Source organism: Uloborus diversus, chromosome 4 (assembly GCF_026930045.1).
Source record: "Uloborus diversus isolate 005 chromosome 4, Udiv.v.3.1, whole genome shotgun sequence".
Classification (NCBI taxonomy): domain Eukaryota; kingdom Metazoa; phylum Arthropoda; class Arachnida; order Araneae; family Uloboridae; genus Uloborus; species Uloborus diversus.
Window position 1 is genome coordinate 18,283,517 of NC_072734.1, and position 20,793 is coordinate 18,304,309.

Below are 20,793 nucleotides of genomic sequence, written 5' to 3' on the forward strand. Positions count from 1 at the left end.
TATACGGCGTGCAATCTCTTTGCCAGAAATACTGATTTTACACCGACAACATGCTTTATACTACTCAGACACTCCCCCATTACGTCTGCCTGCATATTTGCGCATGTGCTACCGTACATCACCTTACTTAATCTACTAATTGGTCTTTCTGTCCGCTCTGCCTCTTCGTTCAGCTGATATGCTAATTTTTCGACTTCGTCCTTATTTTTCGCACCAGTGTATGTAAAGTTGCAAAAGCACACCTTTTTAACCCACTTGCTCGAAAAAGTCAAAGAAAAAAATAGCTTGAAAGAAGGCTTAATCATAGTCGAATTTAGACTGAGTTTCAGGTGGGGGGAGGGGCAGTTTTAATTTTTAAATGCCCCCCCCCCATGTTTTTGACCTTTTCCTCTGATGCATATATAAGGCCATGCTTTACTTTCTTGTGCTTCGTGTTTTATTAATGTGTTTTGCATACTGTCCTTTTTAGGGAGACTGGTATCAAGAAAGTGAGGCAGGGCTCTCTTGGGGAAAAAATAGACAAATAATATGCTTTAAATGTGCTTTGTAATGTAAGCTAATAATTTAAAAGAAATGGTGTACATATTTAGAAAGTAGGTAACACAAGAGCGTAGCCCATTTGAACAATTCATAATACATACACTTGATGAGGAATAAAATTTAAGCACTCTTTTTGCTTAGAAGTTTCAAAGACTTATCTAATTTTTTCAAGGATTCTAGAACATTTAATTATTTAAGGCACCTTATTAGCACTTTCCAGTCTCTAATTGAGAACTAGATTGTATAGTTTTACAGTATTGTTCAAAATTTGTAAGAACAGCTATTTTAAGTTTAAAAGAGAAAATAAACCATCGATTTCTCATTGGTACACACCTTTTTTCAATTACAAGTAGTGCAGAAAGCGAGAAGGAGTAGTTGCAAAATTTTTTTTCCTGGCCAAACAGATTAACAGATATACAGTAGAAGTAAGATGAAAGCAAGCAATGCAAAATACTGCATTCGGGATTAAACAACCCTATCCCCTTCCATTTGTTAGAAATTCGAAAGTTTAAGGTTTGTAGCCTCACTTTTCCCAAATTTTCAAGGTTTTCAAGGACTTGAAAATGAAATTAGTTTTTCCAAGCACTTACTATTTTTTAAGAACGAATCATGCAATTTTTCGGGAGTTGATGGCCTACCTCAAAGCAGGGGCCCTAAGCTTTAGTTTGCTTAACTTAATCGTGAATCCGGCCCTGTTTGTACTTACCTGCAGATTTTTCTTCGATTGTTTGTAATGTTTACGAAAATTCGTCAGCTTTTATGGTTTTATAAAGTATTTTTATGATTCTACCAATTTGTGTTAGGTTTTTATGGATTTTTATCAAATTTCAGCAAATATTTACAAAACTTATGGTGACTGAATTATTTAGATTTCAATAATGACAATGACTGGCTTATTTACAGTTGGATGATTATGACTTACATTACTTTTTTTAACAGTATTTAGAAAGTAAGTAAAATGGTACTTTCCCTCTGAGTAAAAAAGTTCCATTAATCAGAACTCAGGTCCCTGACACTTATTCAGTTTGCGATAGTATTTATTTTCTCTCCCCCCCCCCTCCAAAAAAAACTAGCCGAAAATTTTCTGAGCGTATGAAGTACAACTCTAACAATTAGTTTCATTTACATATTTTCTCCTTTAAAAAATAAAGAAAACTCTGTTATAAAAACATTTCATCAGGTAATAAAGCGATTTTACAAGAAAAGTGCAAAACTTTCGTGCCGGAAATACATCTCCCTCCCTCACCTATTTTTTTATTCAGACGTTTTCTCTGCAATGTATGATTCTGGAAAATCTGAAATTTAGTTTTGAACTGCTAGATATTGAGATTCCTAGTTTTTTGCCTAAAAATATCAACGCATTATTTAAAGTGCTTTTGCTTTCTGTTTGTGCAATGATTTGACAATTTTTCCAGTTTTTCATTGTTACATAAATTCGTTGAGTATGGTGTTAACTGTTACATTTAATAGTATTTTGCTGTACAAAAACCTTTAGCTTCGTACATTTTTTGCAATAACATTCACTTCAAATCAGCCGAATTCATTTGAACATATGAAACCAGAAGGTTCTTCAAAATCTTTGGTCTATAACAATCCAAAATATCTAGCTTTTGAAATAATGCAAATTGAAAATAATCATTCTGAAAATAAAGAAAACAAATCATAATGAGTAGATCGTTTTGTTAGCACAAGGAGTTGGGGAGTTTCTTCCCCTTTGTTTTAGGTTCTAATTTGTTAAAATAATCATCGATTATTTTAAGTATTGCAGCTTAATGTATAGCTCGTTTAGCCTCTATTTTCATTTATATACTTGCTCAAATGGTTTTCAGTCCAAATTAGTCAACGCAGATACATTTTCAGCACCCCAGTGACAGCTTTACTATTTGTATTTAATGTTCGGTGCTTTTTTTTTTTTTGCTATTCTTCCATCAGAAAAGGACACATTCGCTATTCTTTTTATTTTCCCTAAGATTGAATGAACATTTCAAAAAAATAATAATAATAATAATAATAATAAAGGAAACAAATCAAGATTTTTTGTTTTAGGATTTTGAAAAATGTGTTGTTGCGAAATAAATAAAGTCCTCCCGAAACTGGGGGGGAGGGGTATTGCCCCCTCTGATCCCCTTTAAATCCGCCCATGGGATTAATGCAAACAAAAAATGTCGCTAAAAGCAAACCAAAAAGTAAGAGATAAATAAAATAAACAAATAAGTATTGAAAAATTAATAATTGAAAAGTTGGGTTTTGAGATCGGAGAAATGTCTTGTCTCTGGTTTGTCTGTCTGTCTGTCAACCTCCTCTAATAACTTTGGAAAGAATGGTCGGATTCGAACAAACTTTTTTTACATGAAATACACCGCCAGCTCAGTCACTCCAGCCGAGGACTGCAGTTTCGTGCTTATTAGCACTCATCAGCACGATATGACAGTCACGGAAGTGACTGAGCTGGCGGTGTATTTCATGTATTTCTGCCTTAGCCCTGGCTATGACTTATTTACGTGGAAGCTTACTGGAAAAAAATTTTTTTGTTCGAAAGATCCCGGCGAGGAGTCTTCACTCCCATATTTAACTTTTTGAAGAATTTTTTGTTCAATTTTTAACAATTTAAATAAATTAACATCAGTGCCCATGTGGAAACTAAAGTCCAACGTAGATCCTGATTTATTTGATTCAAATAAACTTTGTTTGAATTTGCTCTTGATGAAAAACATGTACAGGAAAGGTTTTTTGATTTAGCTGTTTAAAGGGTAGCTTTTGAACAATTCAGAAATCAACACGAAAAATCATTTTTTGGCACCAAAAAAAATTGTGCAGTATCTAAATATACTGCTCTTAATTTTTTGTGTCAAGAAATAGAAAAAAAAAAGTCATAAAATGTATTCATTTTGATGCACCATTTTTTTTATTTATTCAAAATTTTTATTTTGCTTATTTATTTATTTATTTAAACAAAAAACAAATGAAATTTTTTATAGAAAAAATATTCGGAACGGAAAGTAACTATAGGGGGCGCTATTTAAATAGGAAAACAGAAGACAAACGTCAGGAAGGGGGCGTGACCAGACGTCAATGGTGCGCGCGCATGTCTCACAAGCAGGATGCGAATGATCGTGATTCGTAAATAGGATGAAGTGACAAGCGGTGACAAGACAAGTATTTTTATAATGCGTTTATCAGATATAGCAGGAGTTTTTACTCTTAAACGATAGCTTCTGCAGACATAACAGGTTGAGATCTTTTCATATTCGTTCAATAAATTGATATCCACGGATGTTTTTTTTTTCTGCTGCTCAAAAACTCAAACACAGATCTACGTGCAAATAGCATGTTATCCTATTTAGATTCTCTCGCCAGATGGCGTGTTACTTACTTTCAGTTCCGAATATTAGCTGCCTTGTTTAAAAGGTGCCCTACTTCGTTTGCTTATTTATATTTTGCGTATCTATTTCATCAGATGAGAGAGAAGTATTTCGTGTTTAAAAATCGCTTTAAATGTTATTAGAATGGGTTTGGGGCAAAATTTCGCTGCCCAAACTTCGCCGATCCATTACTTCACGCCGTCATAACTTTGCGTGAACAAAAACTTCGCGTGGACAAAACTTCGCGTATACGAAACTTCGCGTGGTCAAAGCTTTGCCGATTCAATAACTTCGTGTGTAAGTGTGACCAAAATTAACCAAAGTTGTTAACATTAGCCAAACCTGGCAACCCTCGCTGGGAGGTAACGTAGTTCCACCCATTATAGTCATGTGGTAAAATGGTAGTGATGTGCTCGTTGCAAAATTAGTCGTTCGTATCCCACGAAAGAAAAGGAAAGAAGGTACATTTCACCTCAACTTGATTAGGTGTATCGTTTTACGAATGTTTACGTCGTGCGAGGAACGGAACTGAATAAAGATGAAGATCTCTAACATGTTAATAATGTGATAAAATCCTTGAAAATGCTATTTAAATTTAATTTAATAATTATTTGAATTACCGAAGTTTCGTTTAGAAAAACTGCGTAAATTTATTTTTAAAAGGTTATTTATAATCAGCAAAAGGTACTTTTTCGCAATTTCCTCATGAACATTAATTTCTACTTGATATGTTGTTTGAATGATGAGATTTGTCTTATTGCGATTATTATTTAAAAATATAACTTCTATCGATTAGGGTTTTTTTTTTCTTTTTTTTTTCTTTCCTTTAACATTCAAGCTACTAATTGCATATTTTTTGTAAAATTACTAAATTGTTAAAAAAAAAAAAAAAAAAATAAAAAAAAGACAATTTAATTTTTCAGCTCTTCATTTGTTTTTAAAGCTAAGAATTTGTAAAAAATGTTTGTAGTTAAAAAAAAAAAAAGAAAAATCCATTTTAGATGAGTAGTGTAATAGTTTGCTATACGTTCAAGTATCAACAATTTAAATTTAATTAATATATTGCAGAAAATATTTAGCATATGCTTTTATTTTTGAAACAAAATGAACTATGATTTTCATTGATCCTTCCATACCAAAGAAAAATTTGTTAGAAATTTATCCCTATATTACAGTTCTGATATTTTTTCCACATTTATGTTACAGATGAGAGTACACATGGCTGTTAATATTTTGGAAACATCAAAGTTTTTGTTAAAACATCGCTGTTTTAATTTTGAACTTCTATCCATATTGCACCACTAGTGGAGAATATAATTAATAAGGGCACGTTGGTCAAAAATTTGCAAAAAAAAAGGTCTGGTAATTTCACGACCGGATTTAGGGGAGGGCAGGCGGCTGCCCCGGAGCCTCCACAACAAAGGGTCCCCCACAATAAAATTTTTACAAAATATCCTAACTTTCACGAGTCGAAAATATCGGATATATACATATATATAAAAATATTCGGATATATATCAAAGTATCGGATATTTTCGAAAATATGATTATCTTTTCAAACCCTGATTAGGGGCCTCCACACTTCCAAATCCGGCCCTGGGTAGCTTTAAGGACTGACTGAATGCTGATATTCATTTAAGGGGGAAGGGGACTTGAATCAATTGAGATTTCTAACAATATGCTGTTATGATAGAATGATCCCTTCACATATAACCTTGCCATAGAAAAGATTGCAAAGTAAGAAAAAGTTTTGAATAAAATAAAATACTTGTATTAAAAGTGAAACAATCTTTTACCCAACACAATTGCAAGAGATGTAAAAAAAAGTATCAATTGAGGCAGTGAGAAGCAAAGGGATGTAAGTGGCAAAATTAAAAAATTTGGAGATAACCAGTACACATGTTAGGTGAACTTCTCCTATGTCTTGGGGCAAGAGATGGTACTAGTAGCCCTGGTAGTTGCTGTTATACAGCATGATTTAGAAAAAAAAAAAAACCCAATGAAAGCCTGCCTAGGATGTTATCTTTAAACTCGAAACTTGAGAATGTCCACTTAATTCCTCTACTTCTCACTGCCTCAATTGGAAATCGCTGATCATTCAAAAAATTTGTAATCAATATAATTAAATTTTAAATTTATCTTTATTTAACCTAAGTTTTGATAACAATTAAAATTGATATACAGTTGACTTTCTGTTTAACGACTTTCAAGGGACTACAAAAAATCGTCCTTAAGTAGAAATCCTCTTTAAATAGAATAATTTTAAAACTATATAGTGGACCATCTGAGACCGTGAAAATCCATCCTGAAATAGAGAAAGTTGTTAAATAGAGCGTCGTTAAACAGAGAACTAATTGTATTTTAAAGGATTATTTGGTTAATAAAGTAAGATTATTTACAGTAAAAATTGTATTGTTTTGATGTTAAATAACCTAAGTCGACATTCATTGACCTGGAAATTTTTTTTAATCGATTGGGGAAAACCAAAAATGTTGGGTAGTTTCTTTCTTGAACTTTTATTTTTGGGACTACCTTGATATTCATATTACATAACAAAAGTAGAATTATGTGCATGCAGTTTGTGCCCCTACAAAACTGATTTTGACCATGTCAGACTAGTAAAAACCATCGAAACTGGATTTTACCACCAAAGAGCTATCCAAAACTGCATTGTATAAAAAGCACTCTAATATGTGTGTTGTACGTATAACTTACAGGGTGGCCCAGCGGGTAATGTTTGAAACAAATGAAAAAATAGAAACAAAGAAGAGATATGAGAAGAATTTAATGGCTTATATTGAAAGGACATATTGGGCTATTAATGATATAGAGGTTCGAAGTGACCGCCATCTTTAACAAGGATAGCAGCTAGGCGGTTCTGCAGATCGGGTCTTATCGGCAGCGAAAAACCATCTGTTACCACAGTAGCGGTGACTGTAGCCATAGCTTTTTATCGTCTTCCACCGATCCAGTACGTTTGAACTTGGCATACAGTCTACAGGGAAGAGGATTGAAACACATTTTTCAGAACAAACATGGAAGCAAAAAGGAAAACATTTGTACCGTCAAACGCACAAAATGACTCACCTTTCCATAGTCCTTTTGTTTAGCCAATTCTTGTTGTGGAACTTCTTCTGCCATGCTCGTTGAACTCTGCCTTCACATTTTAATCACATTTGGCCATTTGTAGCACAAATACGCGAATTTCCGTTGAATATTTTTGTTTATTTTTACTAACAAGAATCACACGCACACCGCACACTGAAAAAACATCACATTTACAATTACCCACTCAACGGAGCATGTGCACCAAGTTTGGCTTCACTCACTTGCACTTAGCGCCATCTATTGGACTTTGTTTCCAACATTACCCGCTGGGCCACCCGGTATATGCATAATATTACACAATGCATAAAAAAGGGGGTATAGGATATGTATTAATGTAATTGAAGTAAATTTTAAAATCAATTTTGTAATTTAAATTCAACTTTTTTTATATTAACATTGAAAATTGTTCACAACTAAAACAAAGGATACTAATTCATCAGGTATACTAAACAGCCTGCAATCTATATCCAGGTTCAAGGGCCAAAACTGGACAAAGCTGATTTTATCCAAGCCGGTTTTTTCCATAGTGAAATCCACCACTGGCCGAGACTCATACATCCTGCTTGTCAAAGTTTTATACATTTTTTTTTTTAATTTCAGATGGCTTGTGAGCTCTGCTCAAGATCTTGTCACTGTTGTCAATCTTATAATCATGCAACTGGTAATGAAAATCATCATTATTCAGGTAAGTTTTTTTTAAGCACTTCACTTTAAAAGCACATTACGTTGCATCTGTTTTTTTGTTTATAGCAGGGGTAGAGAAACTGCGCCAATTTTCAAATTCTGATACAAAACGGCCAATTTCGCGATTTTAGCTCCAAAAATGCGCTTTTATTACCTAAAAACATTCACTACCCCCCCAAAAAAGTAGCTGTTGCATTAATTTTTTGTCATTGAAAGCTAAAAAGAAGCATTTTAGTAAAATAGGGGGTAAATAAATGCTTATATTCGCCGAAAATTGCATGCTGTGCTTTTAGTTTCAATCCTTTTGCATCCTGTAAATTTTTCAACAATTTTGAAAAGTGGAAGTTATTTTCACCGATGTTGCTTTGAATTGACTTATTTTATTTTCTTATTTTATAATTATTTCATATTTTGAATAAAATTAAGATGCAGGGGAATGTGGGGAAAAGTGAAATAGCGAGTCAAAGTGGAATGGGGAAAAAATTACTCTGCTTTTAACACCACCTATCTAGTAATATTTTAACTATGTGGTATGTGGTAACGTATGTAGGCTGCTCTAGTCAAGTAAACATTACTTCTGAAAATCAAAGTATGATAATACAAGCCATGATTGTTCAAAAATTAATACTCATAATAGTTTGTTGTAAATCAAAAATTAGATTTGTCGTAATTAAATGATAAAGTTCTTGTTTAAATATTAATTTATACCTACTAATATTCGGTGCAGTATTTATTTGCTTATGGGGGGGGGGGGCTTATTTATATTATATTTTTTGCTTTGTGTAGTTAGTCAAGTGCATGCGGGGCAAAGCAGATGGGCAAAGTTTGTTTCATTTACTTATATACAATCCTTTATCAAATCACTTACGTATTTATTTACTAATTTCTTTTACCATCCTTCATTTAATAATTACCTTAGTTATTCATTCATTTACTTATTTTTTTATTAATTCACAATTTTATTCCTTCATTTACTTTTTTTCATATATTAGCTTATTTATTTATTTGTTTATTGTTTCATTTCCTTTTCATTAACGCATTAATTTTTTTCTTTAATTTTACTCATTTTTTTGATCAATAATATCTTTCACAAGTTTTGATGCCAAAGACTATTAATGTTTTACTGCGATGCTGATGTACAAAAACTGATCATTTTCCAAAATTTCTCATCTAAAGTCTCTGTTATCAAACAACATGCCCAGAAAAACTTAGGAACATGGTAAAGATTTTTTGAAACTTTCAAGGGGTTCCAAAAGGGCAAGCTTGAAACTTTCGATATAATCTATACTAATATTATACAGAGAGAGGGCAGATTTTTGTGTGTTTATATGTTCGAGGTAATCTCTGGAACCACTGCACCTATTTGAAAAATTCTTTCATTTTATGAAAGGTGCTTTCTTACTGAGTGACATAGGCTATAATTGAAAAAATCCGATAAATATTTCTTTTTTTATTCCATTTTAGGCACAAATTTCACATAAATTCCCGAATATGGGAGTGAAAAATTGCTTGTACGTATTAATATTATATATTGTTGAAAAGGGTAGAATTTTCCGCATTCTAAGCAATTTGTTTCAATGCTCTAACCTGAAATTTAGGCACTACTTTCTTCATTAAATTTATCAATAAAAAGTGAAGGAATTGTACGAGTTTTCTTTTTGACACCATTGGAAAAAGCAACATTTTTTACTCGAGATCTCTCGCGACCTATGGTCGATAAACTAAGCTTCTATCTTCAAAGGAAAAAAAGTTACAAGCGTTTTCAAATCAATTTCGAAACATGTCATTTTGATTCAGGTCGTCAACTATTTTATTTTCGCGTTTTCACAGTTACGCTTTTTGAATCCATTGTTTCTTTCCTTATTTTGCATTTAATTTCATAAACTTATTTTATTTTGTGTTTCCATGGTTACGCTTTTAAAATCCATCTTTCGCATTTTAATTTCTTATGAGTATTTTAATATACATATGTCGTCCTTGTTCGGAAGGGTAATTTTCATGGTGTTTTTTTTCTTTTATTTGAGCCTGGTTGTTGAATATATGTCACTTGACACAATTTTTATTCTCAAGGTAGACCGGCTCTTAATATATAAAGATTTGAAAGCTACTGTTAATGTGATTTTATACTTTTTTGTACGTTTGACGAAACATCTATTACTGCCAAAGAAAAAACATCCGCTTCACTCGCAAAAGGGCTGTGTTCTGGTAGCGTGGTCACTTGGCACGTTAGGCGCTGAGCAGTTCAGTCCAGGATTATTGTTTTAAAGCAACCGTAAATGTAATTCATTGTTTTGGCGATATGTTTTAAAAGAAAAAAAACTTTTGATTGGTTTTTATCCAAGTGAAATGCACGACATTTTCTTTTTTTCTGAGGATGATTTTTGAATGTTCTACGGGATGTTTTTTTTTCCCCGTTAGACGGATGGATTATGATAGTGTGGTTGCTAAGCGAGTTTGGCAATAAATAATAGAGTTGCGGAATTATTTTTACATTTGAAAAATATTATTTGATGTCTTTTTTTTTTTTGTTTATTTGGTAAAATATTTTAAATTGCAGTAAAAACTGCTTCACTCGAGCTTCACACCGCTTCACACTTCATTAGAGACGTACCGAGTAGCACTTTGGCCGAGTAGCCGAGTACCGAGTACTCGGCCTTTCACTACTCGGCCAAGTACCGAGTTACCGAGTACTCGGCCTTTCACTACTCGGCCGAGTTACCAATTATGTTTAAGAAGAACCACCGACACACATGTGATGAATTTTGAACTTATTGGAATAGTAGTATAAACCTCCTTGTCCATATAATAGTTTTTAAAACTAAATTCCTGCTGAAATTTAACTACGCATTATATAAACAATTTTGTTTGTGTCAAAAATTTTACAAAAAAATTATTTTTAAAATTCAAAATAAATAAATAAAAGGTATGATTAATCAAGTTGGAATTAAAACAAATTACAGTGAAATCCCTCTAATGCAGACACTAACAGGACAATTTTTTTTTGTACACAATCGAGAGGTGTCCGCAGGACAGGGGTTTAATAATGTTATTTGCATTGGAACTGGGGAATTAAAAACTGTCCGCATAAGAGGGGTGCCCGTTAGGAGGGGTTTCACTATATACCAATCAATTATACTTCTAGTCCGCCAAACATAATTTTTAAAAGCAGATAAAACAAATGTGCAGGAACACTGCAGACACGTGTTTCTGAACCCCCGTTACAAGGAACGTCTTTTTCAGTGCATAAGATGTGAGCTAAAGAATGTAAAGACGTACGACAAAAAAATCCGACTTTTGCCGGATGCCTTTAAATCCACGAGCTCCCATTTTGTGCATTGAAAAAGAAATTCCTTGTAATGCCAAAACACATGTCTGCAGTGTTTCTGCAGTGTGCTTTTAAGGTTGTTTTATTTCCTTTTATTTTTTAAGCAAAGGTAATTTATATTCTTTATAACTAATTTTTGTTTGTAGCAAAAATCAATTTTTAATATAAAAATTCCATATTTTCTACACATACCTTTTTTGCATAATTTTTAATAAATAAGTTTTATTAACTTTGGGGACATTAAAATAAAGATTTATTCCACAAACTTCATTATTCTCAAAATTTAAATTTGACTTATAAATTTTAACTGTAAATGATTGCAGAATATAATGCTTGCTCTTTTTTTTATAAATTTTAGTATCTGTCTTGGACAATATTCAATTTTTTGCAATTACTCGGTATTGGCCGAGTATCTGATCAGAATTTGGCCGAGTACCGAGTAGTTACCGAATACTCGGTACGTCTCTAATTAGAATATCAAGGTTGTGCCAAAAAATTCGAAAATCTTGGCGTCTCAGCCGTTTTCAAAAGTTGCATTAAAATGGCAAAAAAAAAAAAAAAACGCCAAATAAATTACAGTTGAACGAACATTAAATACTATGTTAAAGTTTAAAACAATCCGCCAAATAAATAAAAAACAAAACATTCAAATAACATTGACAAAATCAATTAAACATTGAAAAAATCAATTAAAATTTACATTAATCCGCCAAGTCCGTTTTTATCTCCAGTCTCGCCAAGCAACCTGTTTAGCACATTGTTGAATTACTTTAAATTTTTGTGAGACATTTAATTTTATTTATTTTTTTTTTTTTAAGGTACCATGATGCTAATAAGGATATTGTGAGACTAATGTCTTTAGTCTAATGGCAACAATAGGGAACATTGTTCTTATTTTAAAGGGTTTTTAATTTATGCTATTAAAACTTTTCTGGTAAAGATTTTGGTAACTATTCCTGATGGGAATTTTCGAGAGAGATCATTATTATTTGAAAAGGCTGATGCCATTATTCTAATGGGAATTCTAAGGAATGTTTTTCTCTCTCCAATATAAAGTTTTATGTATATTATTGTTTTAATTTAAATGGAAATTTTCAAAAACTGCTCTGCTTTCTCTGATTTCAACAGGAGTTTTGCTCCAATCTTTTAGATGTTTTAAACGGGGCCGTTGACGCTATTTACTGATTTAGAAACTGTTGACTTCTTTTTGATGGTTATTTTAAAGGTTTGATGTTCTCACTAAGAGGCATTTTAGGATTTATATTCGAATTAGAATTTGTAGTGACTGTTGACTCAATGATGGGAGTGTTAAATTTGCAATTTTAGGTGTATTCCTCTTTATTTATTTAGGAAGAGATGAATCACGTGATCTTCATTCCTTACTCCGGCAAAAAGTTATGCAACAATTTGCATAGCCGGCGTAGTGCCGAGAACCATCTGTCGTAGATCGGGTTATAAGGGAAATGAATGTTGTTTACATTAAAGAGCTGTTGACCTTATTCGAAAGGATATTTTTAAAGAATTGCCCACACGGACTTATTTTCTACTCCTTTACAATTTTCCTGAGTCATTTTATGTAGGTTTTTTTTCTTAACTATTTGACCTCTGCCTGCGTTGGCCATTAACCTGAATCGATCGATAAAATCTACATGAATGCGAGCGAAGCTGCGGGTAAAAAGCTTAATTTATAAATTCGGAATCAAATGGTAGTATAACAGCTAGAGTTCAGAATTATTGATTAGGTCTAATAAGTTCATTCAGCATTGTTTCTTGTTTAATGGAAAAAAAAAAAGACTAATTGTTGTTTAGTTGATAATCGGCGAAAATTCATTCAGCATGGTTTTTTGTTCTAAGTAAAAGTAATTTCAATTTTAAAAGAAATCAGCCAATTAACTGAATAAATTTTTTTGATCATTAGCTGATTATTACTGATTCATCACTGCAACCCTAATTTTAATTTTTAAAAGTTACGATTAAGATCCCTTTTTGTTCCTTTTTTAAAGAACTTCGATCTTTTTTTTCCCTAAGGAAGAACCAACCCAGACTTGAAAAATGAAAGTTTTCTGTAGTTGTTTTCTACTTGTGTGCAAAAGAAATGTTTCTAATATGTGTGCAGTTATTGTTTACAAATGTCTCTAACCTAAATCATTCTTCATATCATTGTTGTCATTGAGTTTATTTTCAGTACATTAAATTCTTATTTACGTTTTTGAATGAACAATTTAGATGTTCCTGCCGTGTCCGAAAACATCGAAGAACCTGTTGCTCCAACATTATCTCTGGGTAATCGCATTTTATGGCTGACAGACTTTCAGGCTGCTTCCGGAATTGTTCGTTGGATTGGCCGCATCCCTTCTGTTTCATTAGAATGGACAGCTGGCATAGAGTTCGTAAGTTTCCTTTATTTGTTAGTGTGTGCCCTGTAGCAGAATATTCTTCATTGATCTGTGACAAAACTTTTATCACTCAAAATTTGTCTTGTTTGTTTTTAAATTTCATGAATATAAAAATCTTGAATTGCTTAAAAATAAATATTTTTTACAAAACAACTAAAACTAAAAAATAAATAATAATAATAAAAAAGAATAATATTTTTAAAAACTAAAAAACAAACTTTTTGTAGCAATAATATGAACTAAAAAGTAAAAAAATAATCTTTGGATGCTAAGAAAGACATGGAATTATGAATTGCAAACACGGTCCCTTTAATCCATATTGCACATGTCATACCTGTATATATATATATATATATATATATATATATATATATATATATATATATATATATATATTTATATATATATATATATATATATATTTATATATATATATATATATATATATATATACATGGTGTTATGCTTGTAATCCACCTCCAGGCGTGCACAGTAAGTACAAAATAACGAAATAACAACAAGTTGAAAAAATTTTTGAACAAAATATGCAAAGCCGACAAATTGAACACAACTACATTAAAAATTAACTGGGTGGGCACTTCTTCATCGATGGAGAGTGGGAGCAGTGGTTGTACTTAAAAATTTGCAGGTTTCTGAAGAGGTCGGCAGCGCGACAAAGCAGTGCCCACCCAGTTAATTTTTAATGTAGTTGTGTTCAATTTGTCGGTTTTGCATATCTTGTTCAAAAAATTTTTTAATTTGTTGTTATTTCATTATTTTGTTATTTTGCACTTAATGTGCACGCCTGGAGGTGGACTACAAGCATAACACTGAATATTTAAAATACATTTAATGCTTTAGCCGCAATTATGCGCTGGTTGAATGTAGAATATATTGTTTTTCACACATATAAAATGATTTTTATTATTGATTTCGATGATTTTTGTAAACGTATTTGAAGAAATTTTATGATTTCAATGATTTTTGTCTGTTACACCCTCCGAAAAATTGCAATGGTGCAGTCTGCTCCATACCCTCCCCCTTCCCCCTAGGTGGACACCCCTGCTATTTGTGGGGCATTCAATAATTCATCAGCTTACAAACAAGAAATCTTGTTGAAATGTGCCCTAGAAAGTGAGAAGATAAGTTTAATTTGCTAATGTAATCCTTTTGTTAAGCATTTTTTTATATATATATATAGTATTATAGCAATGTATAAGCCTCATTGTTTAATAGTAATGAGTTTGCAAACTTCACCAGCGAACTCATTGCTATTAAAGCGGCTCTTTCTTATTGTCTCTCTTCCCCTACTCCTAAAAACCAAATGGAAAAAATTGTGATCTTTTCCACCTCAAAATCAGCACTCGAAGCCATGCGTAACGGTGTGACAAGACTGACGCACGAAATTAATTTTCTTCTCCACTCACTCAACATAACTTGTGTTCTCCAGTGGATCCCCGCTCATGTCGGAATCGAGGGAAATGAGTGTGCAGATGCCCTAGCAAAAGGAAGCACGTGACCAAGATCAACCTCTAACAGCCACCTGAATGAACCGGCCAGTGAATGCTGTTGCCAGGCGAAGGATCTACGATCAGCTTTTCAGCAAGGCAACAATCCCCGACCTTCACTGCCCAAGAAACCTCTCTTCTACAATAGCTAGGCTATGCACTGGACATTTCAAGGACATGAAGATATTACCAACTAATAATAAATCCTATCCCATCTGCAAGCACTGTCCCCATTTACAACTCACCCCGGATCATGTTTTTAATTGTCAGGCCATTATTCGCTCCCTCCTCCAACTTGGAGCACCACCAATTGAAATCCTGTACAGCCATCGGGCTCCAGAATTAGCAGATCTTGTTATCAAGACTTTTGGAGACATCTAAACCTTTCGCACTCTGAACGTCATCAGACAGGACAACAACAATCTTTTTGTTTACTCAGAATGGAATTTTTTTTTTTTTACATGTCTTGGTGTAAAGCAAGGTTTAACCAGTATTTCTCAGTTGATGCATTTTGTCATTTATATCATGATTTACATCCGATACTCTGTCTAATATTTTCAATATTTATATTTGAAACTACAGTATTTGTTATGTTAAAATTATAGTTATTGATCTTATTAATACTATTCATTCATAATTAAAGATTATAATTACTAAAAATATGTAAAAAGTAATATTCTTTTAAACATGAAATATCAATTTATCAATGGAATGCAATAATATATATTACCTTACTTTTTTATTTTGTTCAGGAAATTGTTAATAATATAGGGACTTCCTAGGGGTGTAGAAGAATTTCAAGAGAAACATGAATATTTGAAAAAATAAAATGAAAAGGTTAAAGGATGAATTTCAAACTTGAGTCGTTTTTGATGTCCGGCAAAAGACTTTTTTATTTTGAAATTAAATAACTTATAAGGTTAAGTGTCTGTGTTTTCTAAGTATTATTGTTAAGAGACTACTGTATTTATTTATGTTCAGTCTTTTTTTATTAATGTTGAATTTTCTGTGGTAATAAGAGATATTTTGTTTTAATCTATAATCTCAACATTAGTATGTTGTATCAAAGTTAATGACCTGCATAATTGGAATATTTATTTCTGAACTATATATTTTCTATACAGTCGTCCCTCGCTACTTTGCGCTTCAACTTTCGCGGCTTCACTACATTGTGGTTTTTTCGTTTTTTTTTTTTTTTTTTTTTTTCAAATATAGTAATTAGCCTTTTTTATGCACTCGTATAAATGTTTTCCTACAAAAAAAAAAAATAAAATAAATAACAAAGTATGTCTTTCAAGTAAGGTAAGCTCTTCTGAGGGGCTGTAGTTGTGCTAATTGAGGGAGTGGAGGTATTAAATCGCCGACGAAAGTGTAGCAAATCATTATTTCATTTTAACCGTTAAACACTATAACTGGAAAGTATAAATCACTAGAGGATAAATAAATCTATAAATGGTGTTCAACAGTGTACTAGCTTTTTAAGTTGTATACGCAATACCTTTAATGAGGATAAATGTAGAAGAATGGGGGAACATACGGTCACTAACTGGCAATTAATTCTTCATCGAACAAGTTAAGCTATTTTCATAGATTAATAGTAGTGTGTAAGAAATGCATGTGTGTATGTAGTTTCATTTCCCAATAATAACTATGTGATATCTATTACCTCTAATATATCTTATTTTCTCATATTTTGTGTAATATATTAAGTAATGCAAATGTAATGGTGGCTAAGGATGCTGTTTCATGTCTAGAGGGCTCAAACTATGTTAAAAACCTATTTAAATTGTGCTAAGTAAGTTTATGTGCTCTAGTTAGGAAAATATTTGGTTTATTAATACAGAATCCTACTTCCCGGAAATTCAATTATCGCAGTAAAGCCTGAAACGAATTCACCGCGATAAACGAGAGTTGGCTGTACATCAAAAATGTTTGCATCACACTCAAATCATTAGTTTAATAAGGATTCATATGTATGTTTCATTTATATATACTTGCAATGTGTTTAAATCTATCAGGATTATTTTATTTTAAGGTATTTTTTCTGTTATTTAGGACAATGTCATGCCTGGTGGAGGAAGTGGAAACTTCCATGGGAGAATTTATTTTATGTCACGACCAGGCCATTCTCTTTTTCTTCCTGTATCTGATCTCATCAATGTTAATGACAATACTAGTCATCCAATTAGAAATGGTGCGTATTTTTTTTTTATATTTGCTTGCTTATGCCTTTAATAATTGTTCTAAGCTAATTTATGTAATGTTCTATTTTCTAAAAATACTGAAAGTAATTTGTTATTTTTATAAATTTTTTAAAAGAAAATTAATTCTGTCATTGGAAGATAAAAGACAGTATTTGGGGAAATGAGTTTTTGCGATAACTTGAAGTCCCAAAGGACCGGCTAATACATTCGAGTTATTGGTAGTTCGAGTTATGGGGACTTTCCACAATAGTCTTAAGAGTTTGGGACCCGAGGAAAACTTCGAGATAAAGTAATATTCGAGTTATAATCTTTGAGGTATTGAGATCCGACTGTATCTGAAGAAACGCATTTTGGATTCCATACCAACATTGGGGAAATGTTGAAATTTGACTTTTTTTTTATAACTTTATTTTTAGCCGAAACTGAATAAGCCAGACTTATACAATAAAGCTAAAGTACAATAGATGATGAACCTGCAAAAGAAAAAAAAATTGCAGATGGTGCTCTTGACTTTCCCAGGGCAGAATATCGCCTCACTTCCCTTTTTTTAAAGTACAGGAATTAAATACATCACTTGTTTTTTATCTTACTACCAAACTGCACGACCTTGAGGGTCATGGATCTGGACAAAATTCCTGTTTTAGGTCAAATCCCACTAGATATGAACCCAGGAAAAGCGGTTTGACTGCATAGGCTCTAAATCGGCCGTAATGGGGGTCCAAAGTTTCTAGTTTAGCTCCAAAAAGCAATGGTTTTCCCTTTCAAATTATTTTTTTTTCCTTTTTTCTTGATTTTGCATTACAGTATTGCCCAACTGAATGCATTCACCGTATAGAATAAATTTTACCGCCCCTACGTTGTATTAACAAGAGATGTGACACATGTTAAGAGAGCAAATATCGTGCAAAAGTTTCAAATTCTAAAGAGAACCCTATTGCAGTTCCCGAACCAAGCAAGCAAATTTAGACCCTCCTTGCAGCCAAACTAGACCCTATGCACTCAAACTGTTTTACCTGGGCTCATATCTAGTACAAATTGACCTGAATCTAGAAGTTTATCCAGATTCGTGACCCTCAAGTTTTTACCGTCTGAACCGCACTGATATACAGGACTCTAGAATTCCAATGGCGTTTTCACTGGAATTTGAAACTTTGGGACAATATTTACCCTTCCAAGATATCCAGCATGTCTCAGTACAAGGAGGAATGTGGAGATTTATTTTATTTTTTGAATGCATTAATTGACTCGTACTGCAATGCAAATGAAGGGTAAAATAACCATTCTTTTCTGAACTCAAATAACAATTTTAAACCCCCGTTGCAGCCGACCTAGGGTCTATGCAGTCGAACCTTTTTCACCGGGATTCATATCTAGTGCGAACTGACCTAAATCCAAAATTTCGTTCAGATCTGTGACCCTTAAGGTCATGCTGTTTAGTTAGATATATATATTGTATTCTCCAATCTTGATAAGAATTTTTTGGCATCTACCAAAAGAGTGAAGGAATATTGAGGGTAGTTTTACACTTGCTCCTTTTTTAGTTAGTCGATGTTTTTTTTATTTATTCATTTATTTTTTACCTTTTTTAAAATAAATTTTTGAGATAAACTATACGAGTACTTTTTCATGATTTGTAATTCTTCATTTCTTAATGGGTTCTCAACCTGGAGGACAATGGGCTCCCAATGAGGGTATAGACATAAAGAGGGTGAAAACATAAATTATAATTGTAAAACTTACTATAATTTCTTCAAATATATGAAAATAATATTTTTTGCCTGAAATGATGCATGATTGAGGGCTACAAATTTAATTTGTGGAATATTGATGATAAAATTTCTAAGTAATTTAAATACATTTGAGAAAAGATTCGGACAGGCCAGGGGAGTGATTTTCTGGTTATTCATGGATATGCATCAAGAGAATTTTTTCTTTCAATTAAAAACGGAAAACAAACTTTGTGGATTAAGCAACTCTCCTGTTAGTTTCCCGAGCACAATATTGTTAGGATTTTGGAGAATCGCCCATGTTTATTTTTATATTGCATGACAAAAAAAAAAAAAAAAAGTAGAAATGTACCACTAACATTGTGTCCCAATTACCCCCCTCTTTAGCTATTTTTCTGGGTTACAATTTATTTCATGCAGAACTCTTTACATCATGGAATTTTGAACTAGGTTCTAACTGCTACCCATTCTTAATGCATGCAACTATTCATGTTTCTTTTGGTATCCACAGGAGAAAGATCATTCTTTGAACGGTTGCAAGATTCTTGCTCAAATATTGCCCATCGCAGGAGAAGAGATGCTACATTTGGTCATTTCAAGCATGAATATGTAAGACCAAAAATTCTTATTGTTCTAACTGTTATATTAGCTTTTTGATTGTTATAGCATTTTACATGATGGCTTATATCATTCATTTAAAAATGCATATTTTTTTTATTGATCCTGAAAGTTTTTTCAAGGTTAAGTGCTTTTATCAAATTCAAAGTTTTTTTTCTTTCCAATTTAACAATGCTATTTATTACTCTAATTCTATCTATCTATCTATCTATCTATCTATATATATATATATATATATATATATATTGAAATTAATTAGTTATCACTCATTCCATAACATTAGTGGGTTGTTAAACAAGACGGAGTAAAGTAATTGCATCTTTTATGCTTGTTTTTATTTTCTTATTTATTGCATAGAACACTAGCAATTGCTTGTTGATTGAATCTCAATGCCCGAATTATCAGTAATCAAAACTTCTGCATGAAGGAATTATAAAATATAAAAATTTAAATTCCTAACATGTTTCATACCTGTTCCCCTTCCTTTTTAGAACATATTATATGTTTTTGTATATTATTGTGTATGTTCTATTAGGATTTTAAAAGGCTTGATTAAACTTGATTTTGACCTAAGAAATGGGAATATATTTTTTTCTAACTTATATATAGGTTTTCGTATTGTGTTTTTCAAAAGTGACCAATTTTTGCTCCGATATAAGTTTTTGTAATCTGCACATTAGTTCTACCCAATCCATCTGGACAAAGGTTTTTCTTTTGTTAGCTTGTCGTATCTCTAGGCTCATGGCTAATTTTAAAGACAGCAATGTTTACCAAATATTTTTCACTTTCATGAATCTGATGATACGAGTTTGATTGAATATTTTTCATTTTTCAACTCAGTTGAAAAATAAAAGCCAGAAGATAGTAAAGTACCATTAATTTTTGCTTCATGTGAACCTTTCACTTTCATTAAGAAGTGTGATGTCTCTATTATTATGACTCCTGATGCTTCTCCCAACTTTCTGTACAGTATCATAAAAAAAAATTTCAATACTGTACCAATCAGGGGCGCCGACTTGGAAAAATTATTGGGGGTGCCGGATGTCACCGGGGTCTAGGAAGTATGTTAAAGCACGGAGCCCCCCCCCCCCCCCCCCCCGAAAAAAATTCAAATTTTTGTGCTTTGAAAATAACAACTTACATATTTTCTGGTGTGTATAATTTATACAAACAAACATATGTGATAGGGCATTTTCAAAGTAAAACAATCTAAAAATTGGTACACAAATTTTCTGCTTCAATTAGATTATGTCACTTGCCTTAAGTGAGGGACACTTTTACAGTTCCATTTTGTGGAGAACCGGGCAGTGCCATAGCTAAG

General features: G+C 32.4%; 1 protein-coding gene across 1 annotated transcript in view; it reads left to right on the top strand.

Moving 5' to 3' along the window:
• LOC129219900 (uncharacterized) overlaps nucleotides 1–20,793 on the top strand; it is a 59,116-nt gene that overhangs the window by 18,309 nt on the left and 20,014 nt on the right. Inside the window, exons 2-5 of the mRNA XM_054854215.1 lie at nucleotides 7,611–7,695; nucleotides 13,246–13,409; nucleotides 16,979–17,117; nucleotides 19,366–19,463. Of these exons, the coding sequence (XP_054710190.1) occupies nucleotides 7,611–7,695; nucleotides 13,246–13,409; nucleotides 16,979–17,117; nucleotides 19,366–19,463 (486 nt within the window). The remainder of the gene's footprint in view (nucleotides 1–7,610; nucleotides 7,696–13,245; nucleotides 13,410–16,978; nucleotides 17,118–19,365; nucleotides 19,464–20,793) is intronic.